Source organism: Setaria italica, chromosome VII (genome assembly GCF_000263155.2).
Source record: "Setaria italica strain Yugu1 chromosome VII, Setaria_italica_v2.0, whole genome shotgun sequence".
Lineage (NCBI taxonomy): Eukaryota > Viridiplantae > Streptophyta > Magnoliopsida > Poales > Poaceae > Setaria > Setaria italica.
In genome coordinates this window covers 25,307,339-25,317,812 of record NC_028456.1, presented here as the reverse complement: position 1 = coordinate 25,317,812, position 10,474 = coordinate 25,307,339, and the positions used below count along the sequence as shown (strand labels likewise).

The 10,474-nt window shown below is 41.0% G+C and overlaps 1 protein-coding gene across 2 annotated transcripts; it reads left to right on the top strand.

Annotated features, from left to right (window-relative positions):
• Positions 1-179: 179 nt before the first annotated feature.
• LOC101768463 (regulator of nonsense transcripts UPF2) lies at positions 180-9,899 on the top strand. 2 transcript variants are annotated; one of them, XM_004976217.3, is made up of 17 exons: positions 180-300; positions 907-1,020; positions 1,164-1,245; positions 2,763-2,965; positions 3,247-3,588; positions 4,043-4,147; positions 4,273-4,400; positions 4,829-4,999; positions 5,112-5,193; positions 5,640-5,894; positions 5,981-6,178; positions 6,305-6,406; positions 6,589-6,840; positions 6,951-7,169; positions 7,544-7,714; positions 8,150-8,335; positions 8,479-9,899. In XM_004976217.3, the coding sequence occupies exons 2-17, from the start codon at positions 943-945 to the stop codon at positions 9,460-9,462; spliced, it is 3,558 nt and encodes a 1,185-aa protein (XP_004976274.1). In that variant the 5' UTR covers positions 180-300; positions 907-942; the 3' UTR covers positions 9,463-9,899. The 2 variants fall into 2 exon arrangements, with proteins under 2 accessions (XP_004976274.1, XP_022683770.1); XM_022828035.1 differs by lacking the exon at positions 180-300 and adding an exon at positions 1,512-2,101 and having other exon boundaries at positions 966-1,020.
• The last annotated feature ends 575 nt before the right edge of the window (positions 9,900-10,474 follow it).

Here is a 10,474-nt window from a genome sequence, read left to right as displayed (position 1 = left end):
AGCTGCGTATGGATCTAGGCGTGGCCTGGTGACGAGACGTGTAAGCTTGGTGCCAGCGTGGATAACACCAAGCTAAGGATCTATTTTTAGAATTGGTTGGTGCCAGCGTGGATAACGCCAAGCTAAGAATCTATTTTTAGAATTGGTTCCGCCGTAGGTATCCGTGAGAATCGGGCTTAAAAAATAAAAAAGGCACCGCTCCGCGGTTCTACAGTTCTCCCCTTTCCTCCTACTGTCCGACTCCGACCCGGCCGAGCCCTCGCAGCGTCGCGCTCGTCGCCGGCAACCGCCACCCCGACGGTAAGCATCCGCCCCCTCCTTGTTTCTCGGGCTAATCGCTCGAACTCCGGCGTCGGGTTCGACGCATTGGCTGGCCTCGGAATGTAGCGCCATTCTGACAGCTTTTCCCCGCTAGGTTCAGGCGCTCCCACTTGCTATGATCACCTTTCCCCTTCGGATTTTTTGCGCGGTTTTGCGAAAAAATTTTAGGTCGCGGCGACGCCGCTTAAACCAGCGCGTGTTATTTTGATTCGCGGTGGTTTAAACTGGGCTTACCTAAACCTAGCGAATCCTTCGCCTCTCACAGTTCAGAATTGTGCGGCGCTACTGTAAACTGTAATATGCACGAGTGCAGGCAGTTGATCCTTTGCTCCAGTTTCCTCGTTCCAGTTCGATTAGTCGGGTGACATGTGCTGTACTGTTGGGAGGATTCATAAATATTCGAACACTTGGCAGTTCTTATAGTTTTGAAATGCTTCTGTTTGCTTTAACACAGGGGATTTTGTTTTCATTTGTGGCATTTTTTAGTGTCCATAGTTACCTTATTTATAACAGAGCTCTACGTACCGATTGCGTAACCGATAACTTCAGGAGAAGTACTGGGGTGTTAATGTGTTTGGTTGGCAGCTTTGCATGATTGTTGACGTTTGGCTGGTGGAATAAATGGAGAATACAGAAGAGGAGAGCTGCACGGGAAGCAAGCAAGATGAAGAGGAGCATCGCAGTAATCAAGAGGATGAGGTGACTCTGATATATCTCAAGTGGCAACATGAATTGACTGGTTTTAAATTTATCGAAAAGTTCATGATACTTTACCATTCTACTGTGTGCCTTGGATCAAGATGTTCTATTTATCCTAATAAGTAATAACTGATTGTCTGCAGAAGGCCCGTCTTGAAGAATACAAAAGGCTTATTGATTTAAAGGCTGCTCTTCGCCAGAGTAACCTAAACCCTGAAAGGCCTGGTATTATCCGTTTTCTTTGAGCAGTGACTCATTTTATGGAAATTGCTGCAATGTGTGTTTATGTCTCTAATAGTTTTCAACAAGGCCAAACTGATATGCAACTAAGCAAGTCCTTGTTTAAGTCATTCACCAAATACCACTTAAATGAACTGCCAATGTATTTTTTTTTTGCTTGTACAACTGTCAGTGCACGTTTATCTCATAGTTATGGATTTAATTTCCCTACATCATACCTTTCTTCATTAATACAACACTATCTGGTGCAGGTCGTCTGGGCCACTTGCTCCTTCTGTCATCTTCTAGCGCCATCTGGCTGTTTCTTTATAAGTCTAGGTTTTAATCATTTTCTGTCTATGGAGATCTGTTTGCTTCAAACTATTCTTTTGGCTTAGACTTGCAATTAGCCAATTACTCTCAAGCTTAAGGTGCACTTGGATGTCTTTTCAGAACAAACATGTTTCATGCACGCATTCCTTTGTCTTCCTAAGAAGTCTACATTATGTGCAGCTCTAAAATGTTCACCTTTGCTTGACACATGAATCTTTTCAAGGCCTAATTGGTATCATAGTCCTTTTTATGTGCAGTACATCGATGCATATCTGTGAAAATGTTGAGCTGGTACCTAAAGGAACTAAGCAGAGTCCTTACTGAGGGTATATAAGGCAATATTTGTATTGTTTGTTTCACATGTACCTGAGCTTTTTTTTTTTTACTATCCTTGTAGAGGTCCCAAGTACCAACTACGAAGAGGTACTGCTAATTGTAACTTATGGTGTACCATAATTTGGCACCTTAGGTACCATACAACTTTTGGTATCTGAGGTACCAATCTCAAGCTATACTTTTGGACCTCTAGGTACCTTTCCAAGGACCGTAAAGAAGCTCTATGTTCCCTGTAAATTTTAAAGGACTAGAAGTGCTAGCCACATTGATAAAAGAGGCTGCCCTTGCTCATCTAATCACATCAAAGCAGCTGCTTCACTTGTGTAGTTAAATAGGATCTGCTTAAATCTTTCTCCAGCATTTCTTAGGGGAAAATTGGACATTTGGACTGTAGACCAGGGAACCTAGCTTCTTGGTTGGTTTCTTTGCTCTTTTGTCAGGGGAGAAAAATTCTAAAACATATTTCTTGCTTTGGCACACTAGATTGCTATGTTAATCACTTTGCCTGAGGATAGACACAAAAATGCTAGTCTACTATCCAACAGCACCCTTTATTTCATTTCTTTTTTTTTAATTTTTTTGGTAACAAAGAACTTGATATGACTAAACCTTCAACCAAACAATGGATTTAGTTAACCTCAGTCAACATTTCCCATTCCCACCTCTATTTCAGCAACCAAACAACTCCCCAGTGTATTGCTATTGGAACTTGGCCTGATAGTTGCATGCTTGCTTGTTTATCTATTCTAAAACTCTTTTTTTTTTTGTACCAGAGATGATGGTTACTGTTTTGATTAATCAATCTTGACATCTGACATACATGGATGATGATGTGAACTAATTTTTCATTTCAGATGCAAATCACATAAGGACTCTTGATTCCAGTATTAAACGCAATACAACAATCATCAAGAAACTCAAAGTGATAAATGATGAAGTAAAGGACGGGTTAATGGAAGAACTGAAAACTGTAAACTTGAGCAAATTTGTCGGTGAAGCAGTTTCTTACATTTGTACTGCCAAGCTCCGTTCTACTGACATACAAGCTGCAGTTCAGGTATGTACAGTACTCCAGTATGAATATCTGATTTACTTAGTCAATACCAATTCTCAAAATATACACTTAGTTCAGGCTTTCAGCCCTGCTCATCATATATTCCTGCATAAGGTTTATTTCCATACATGGATTAGCTATTTGTTCTGTATAAGTGAAGCATGTTGCTGCACTGTGCTTGTGCAGTGTGCAGCATTACACATTTTGTTATATACTTTAATTCCTTAGCGATATTGTACTTATCTGCATACTATTAATCTTATAGTGAATCTCATGTAATGTAGATTTGCTCGCTACTCCATCAAAGATACATGGACTTCTCTCCTTGCCTTATTCAAGGACTCTTGAAGACCTTCTATCCTGAGATGTCTGGAGAACCAGATTTAGACAAGAATGCAAGAGCCATGAAGAAGAGAAGCACTCTTAAACTTCTAATGGAACTGTATTTTGTTGGAATTTTTGAAGATGTTAGTACTTTCACAACCATTATAAAGGGTCTTACATCACTGGAGCATTTGAAGGATCGGGAAACAACGCAGACAAATTTGTCTCTCCTTGCTAGTTTTGCTCGTCAAGGAAAATCTTTTCTTGGACTGCAACAACATGAGCAAGATGCTTATGATGAGGTTTGGAAATTGTAGTTTCACTATTGTCTTTTTTTTTAAAAAAACTATACAGCGGGGGAGGCCCCCGTGTTTCACTATCACCTGTTTGCTGATCATACAAAAAGATGGCACAGGAGATCTCTACCTGTAGCAACTTAGCAGCGTATTTTCTAGTAATATTCTGGAGGCCAGGAGGGAAAATGCTAACATGCCGAGTTTTGGGGAATTCCATGAAATTATACTGGAAGATAATTTGATTAATGTCTCTCTATGTCCGTAGTCATGGAAAAAAATTCTCATTCATTCACCTAGACTTTTATTTGTGGCACAATGATGTATGCAAAGTGATATACTGAAGTATTGTGCCTGAATACCATCAAGGCACCATGCTTTCCATATCTTAGGTTTATTACTACCACCTGGAACAGTTCTTTTGAGTTATGGCTACTGATTACATTTATTTTGTTCGCTGCAGTTCTTTACCGGCCTCAATATTACTTTTGATCAGAAGATATTCTTTAAGAAAGCCTTTTGCTCTTACTATGATGCAGCAAGCGAACTTCTCTTGTCAGAACATGCGGTAATTACATTTTCTTTGTTAACTTGGTAGTTTTAGAGAAATACAGCAGGGGGAACCTACTGTATTTTTCAGTGCATGTGTTACTCTACCATCTCATTACATTAACAACCAACTCAATTCTACAGTCTCTTCGTGTGATGGAATTGGAAAATGCAAAAATTTTGAATGCCAAAGGAGAACTCAGCGATGAGAATACTGCCTCATATGAGAATCTGCGAAGATCTTTTGATCAGTTATTGCACTGTGTTTCCTCGTGAGTTATCCTCCTGAGCAACAGCAGCTTGTTTCATTCCTTTATTAATTAATAATAATTGGTTATGTATTTTCACAAGTATCCCTTTATTTAGTTCACTGAATTGAAAAATAATTATCATACTTTTCAGTCTGCAAGTATTAAGAAAACAAAAATCTGGATTTCTGAACTACTTGCATTTTTGGGAGATCAGCATAGTTGCCACCATGGTAGTCTACATATGATAGCACCTTTTGGGGGTCATCTTAGTTCATATTCTCTTAAAGAATATTATTTCTAGTTATTACATGAAGTAAAGAAAGAAACAAACTATATCTTTGCAAGTAGTCCACTTTTGTTTTTACCTCATTGCTAGAATAGTCAGTGGTAGGATCATATACATCCCTGTGCATATTGCTGACAAATATTTTGAATATACTGTCTTGTAGCTTAGCTGAAGCTCTTGGTATGCAGCCTCCTGTTATGCCGGAAGATGGACATACAACAAGGATTACCACAGGCACTGACTTAACCACTTCTGAGAAAGAATCCTCTGTGGTACAACATATATGGGATGATGAGGACACCAAGGCTTTCTATGAATCTTTACCTGATCTCAGGTTTTTCCTTGGACTAAATCATATTTTACATCCCTCTACAGGGTACAGAATTGTTAGTAATTCCATCATGTGATTTTAATTTTCACCTGCGTAACCCATATATTTTGAGCAGAGCATTTGTGCCTGCTGTACTACTGGGACAAGCTGAACCAACATTGGCAGAGCAGCATGGAAAGGTTCACCAGCAATCTAATGTAAATCTCTCATACTTTGCACTTGTATCTATTTTCAGGAATTAATTCAAGGTTTGATTTTGGCTTGATAAGCTGAACTTTCAAACATTGTCATGGTGACTTCTCATTTTGCTGCTATCGATCTTCTTTCTTCTCACCTTTTCCTTTTTCCCCCCATTTTAGGTTTTGCCTCTTTGGTAGCACAGACAGTCCTTTGTCTTTCAGTTCTTTCCCTTACTTCCTTAATACTATTTTCTAGGCCCTCGCACACTCCTCCACTGCATGATCTTTTTGGGGGTATTTCCATTCACTTTTATAACTACCATGTTTTGTAATTATGTTCCCTCTTTCAACATTTTTGTTTGAAGAGGGGGTGAATATTTCTATTATTTGACACCACCCCCAACTTGTTTTTACCCAGTTTTTGTCTTTACTAACTACTAAGCTTACTGATTTTGTTTCATTAGGAGTGTACCATGCAGTCAGAGACTGAAGTACAAGATACTGAACATCAATCCGGTGGAAAAACAAATGTGGAGCACAAGAATAGAGTGAACACTGAAAAAGAAAGAGTGGATAAAGAAACATCTGAAGAAATGATTGTTGGCAGGAAAGGAGATACTGAAAGAGAGAAAGTACGAGGCGTAGATGGTGCAAGCTTGGATAGCCTGCTGCAGAAGTTGCCAAGATGTGGTAGCCGTGATCTAGTTGATCAATTGGCAGTAAGAACAGATGCTTTGTTTTGTATGTCTGCACACATGAGACAATTATGCCCTCCTTATTCTTAAACTCGTTTACCTTTTTCCAGGTAGAGTTTTGCTACCTGAATTCTAAAGCAAACAGGAAGAAACTTGTGCGGGCCTTATTCAGTGTTCCAAGGACTTCTTTGGAACTGCTACCTTACTATTCCCGATTAGTTGCCACCTTGTCGCCATTTATGAAGAATCTTCCGAGTATGCTATTGTCAATGCTTGAAGAGGAGTTTAATTTTTTGATAAATAAGAAGGTTTGTTCATATTAATAGCACACTATCATTTGATACCATGATATAGCTTGCTTTGGTCCATGATAATACATCTTACAGTTCTAGAGTCAAGAATAACTTTGCTTATCGTCTGTGTTTCCTTTTCAGGATCAGATCAAAATTGAAACTAAAATTAGAAACATTCGATTTATTGGGGAGTTGTGCAAATTCAAAATTGCGCCTTCATGCCTTGTTTTTGGCTGTTTGAAGGTATACACATCTACATATAGATCAATATGGAATTAGTATTTGCCTGTTTACTTCACTGGAATTCTTAAATTTTCTTGTGGTTTTGTTTATGTTTTACTTCACATAAGCTAACTGTTTTATGTTTTTATTATGTTGAATTACTATGAACTTAACTTAGTCTTGCAATCCTTCTGTATCTTCAGGCTTGCTTAGATGATTTCACACATCATAACATTGATGTGGCCTGCAATCTTCTTGAGACCTGTGGACGCTTTCTTTATCGCTTGCCAGAAACTACAATTCGCATGTCAAACATGTTGGAGATACTGAAGAGATTGAAAAATGTCAAGAATTTGGATGCACACCATAGCACACTTGTAGAAAATGCCTATTACCTATGTAAACCTCCAGAAAGATCTTCCAGAGTCTCTAAACTTCGGCCACATCTACATCAAGTAAGATTATCATTTCTTATCTGATTTGTTTTCCTCCAGAGTCTTTAAATTCTGGCTACTTGTACATAAACTTCGATGCATAATATACTAATTATTTTCAATGCATGCAGTACATAAGGAGGTTACTTTTCTCCGATCTTGACAAATCTACTGTTCAACATGTTCTTCTTCAATTGCTCAAGTTGTCTTGGGCAGACTGTGAACAGTACCTTGTGAAGTGTTTTCTAAAGGTTCACAAGGGAAAGTATAGCCATGTTCACCTGATTGCTTTACTCACTGCTAGTCTTAGTCACTATCATCATGACTTTGCTGTGACAGTGGTAGATGAGGTGAGTTACTTTAGTTGAAATGGCAAACTCTTCCAAACATCCAGTAGAAAGTAGTAGTGGAAGGGAATCATGCACGTTTCTACTGTTACAAAATCTCTTTATTTGTACTCTCTGAGTTTGGCGCTTGACTTATTTATTGCTTCATTGTGTGTAATCTGTCTCAAAACAAATCTTAGTAGATGTACACTTTCTTCATCCATGTCCTGATTCAGCATTAGTTATCATCTATATTCGAGCTTAAAAGCATATTGATAGTCTAGTCTCTCTTAAATAATCTGGTATCTGCATATGCAACAACTTGAAACATGATGTGAACTTCATTTAATTCATTTGCAAACTTACTCAAGATTTACTACCTTTTTATCCCGATGCAGGTTCTAGAGGAGATTAGAGTTGGACTTGAGCTAAACGACTATGCAATGCAGCAGCAACGCCTTGCCCATATGCGGTTTCTTGGGGAGCTATATAACTATGAGTATATTGATTCATCAGTTATATTTGAGACACTAAACCTTCTTACTATATTTGGTCATGGAACACCTGAGGTAAATAATACTTAATAAAACCCTATACAACTTGCCATTGGTATCACTCTTTCAATAATTTGGAGATTTGCTTATGAAGTTTGGAAGTGCCAGCATTTTACCTGATTTAATATTTTTTAAGAAAAAAACTGCACACACTTGTTAAGATACAATTATTGAAAAAATTGAATTTTGGTTGTGGCATTCTTAAGCACTTTATATGCATATTTTTTTGTTTTCTCCCAAAACTGTATATAAGACACACATTTTTCCTTTGCATGCTTGAGGTCTAGAATTCTGGTTTTGCATTTTGCGTAGTTAAAAAATGGTGCTGAATTTTATTTCTCGTTCCTCATCTCTAAGGCTTTATGGGTGTATATGTTTTAAAATAAAATCTATACATCCTCATTTATTATTTATTTGTATAAAAATGTACTTCGTTTGTATCTTGTGCAGCAAGATCTGCTGGATCCCCCGGAAGATTGTTTCAGGATCAGGCTGATCGTTACACTTCTACAGACTTGTGGTCACCATTTTTCTAGAGGCTCTTCAAAAAGAAGGCTCGACAGATTTTTGCTACTTTTTCAAAGATATGCTCTCAGAAAAGGGCCGTTACCACTTGATGTAGAATTTGATGTTCAGGTTAGTTCTAACTATAAACGTCAGGAACTTGTTAAGGTTGCAAATCCAAGGCATGATAAGTAGGGTCTAGGCTCCACAATAGTTTTGTCTTGACTCACTGAAAAGTCAGGCATGACTTCTAAAATTATTTATATGTGCTGCAGGATATGTTTGCTGAGTTACGACCCAAAATGACGAGGCATTCATCCATAGAAGGATTAAATGATGCGCTTGTTGAGCTTGAAGAAAATGAGCGTGTGATGGCAGTTGAGAAAGGTGGAGACAAAAGGCACTTGGACAGTGAATCGCAGTTGAAACAATCTGAAAATGCTGCTTTTGATACAAATGGCAAGAGGGTAGCAAATAGACCTAAGAAAAATGTTAAGAGCCATGAAGACATAGGAGATAGTGAGAGCTCTTCAGATAGCAGAAGCAGATACCGGAGTGGACATGAAGACGGGGAAAGTTTTCCGTACGAGGAAACATTAGATGACAGGTTGGAAAATGAAGACCACAGTGAGGACATTGATGCACCTGTTGGTTCAGATGAAGAAGGAACTGTTGAGGTTCGACGGAAGGTGGTGCAAGTTGATGCTAAGGAACAAGAAGACTTTGACAGAGAACTGAAAGCCATTCTTCAGGAAAGCTTGGAGTCACGTAAGTTGGAGCTGGCTAGGCCCACTGTGAACATGACGATACCAATGAATGCCTTTGAGGGGTCAAAGGACTTGATGGCCATTGAAGCAGCGGACAAAGAAAATGTGTGTGGTGACGGTGAGATTGGCAAACCTGGTGATCTCGGCGACGTGCGCGTCAAGGTGCTTGTGAAGAGAGGGCATAAGCAGCAGACGAAGCAAATGCTCATCCCCGGGGACTGCCCACTCGTGCAGAGCACGAAGCAGCAGAGTGCTGCTGAGCTCGAGGAGATGCAGAACATCAAGCGGAAAATTCTTGAGTACAACGAAAGGGAGGAAGAGCTGGACGCAGGGTCGCTGCAAGGCGGGGACTGGGACCAAGGAGGAAGCGGCAACATGCCTCTTGCTGGATGGCCGGGGCGTGTTAGCTGGGTTGGTCCAAACAGAGTTGGAGGCGTTCGGCGGCACTACTGGGTTGCTGGTGGGTTCTACCGTGGCTATGGAAGAAGGTGAGCATGGCACTGCATTCATCGTTCATAGTTTGTTGCCGCAATACCATCCCATAAATGTGGAACTGCTCGATCGATCCAAGCTCTCCACCTCTAACCTAAGACGGTATATAGTATTTAGTCGATGACGCGAAAATGATTGCCTTAGTAGTTGCACCCTTCAGGATGGTGGTGGTATGTTAAGTCAGTGTTATCTCCGTAACAAAGGGTTAGCTTTGCATGTACATAAGACGTTTTCACTACCTGAGATCTGGTAAGCGCGTATCCAGGCGCTCAACTGCTACCTGGCAATGGAAACCTGGACCTGGCGAGTGGTGAGCTTTTAGAACGTGACCTTGCACCTTGAACAGTTGACTTGTATGTTTGCTCTCGATGTCAGGTGTCAGGATGGTTTATGGGCGCAAGATCTGAGCGCGAGAATCCTAGTACATTTTCAACTCCGGTCGCTTCTCAGTGCCCTTTTACCCATTTACGCTGCACATGCTCCCGGTGCCTCCTATCATTCCAGCTCGTTTATTCCCCTACCCTTTCTCCCGCTCCATGATTGGCTTTTCCCTGTATACTGCAATCCGTGCATGTCTGCCATGAGCTCGAGCTCCTCTGCGCGCGCCCAGCAATTGCAAAGCGAGGGCACCCGGCTGACCGGGAGAGACGAGCCCGATGCCAGCCGGTCTCGCCCAATGGGGTCGCGCGGCAGTGCCCAAATTGCCCGGGCGTCGCCCACCGCAGCGCGCACGAACCCGCTGCGCCGTGCGCCCGTGCCGGACGTTACGTCCGGCGCCTGTGGAAGCACATGAAAGGGCATCTCGCGACGCGCCCATCCCATGATTGCCGCCTGGAATCCACCGCGCTTCGTGAGCTCGTGGCCCCTGTTCTTCGGACCTGCACGAGCACCAAGTGGCCTCAGCGCCTAGATCCTAAGGAGAATCAGCCTCTCTGTGTTTCCGGATAAGTGCAAGAGCCCTGTCGTTGGTTCAAGAAGAAGCGAATACAATGCCGACCCCGCCCCCGGATGG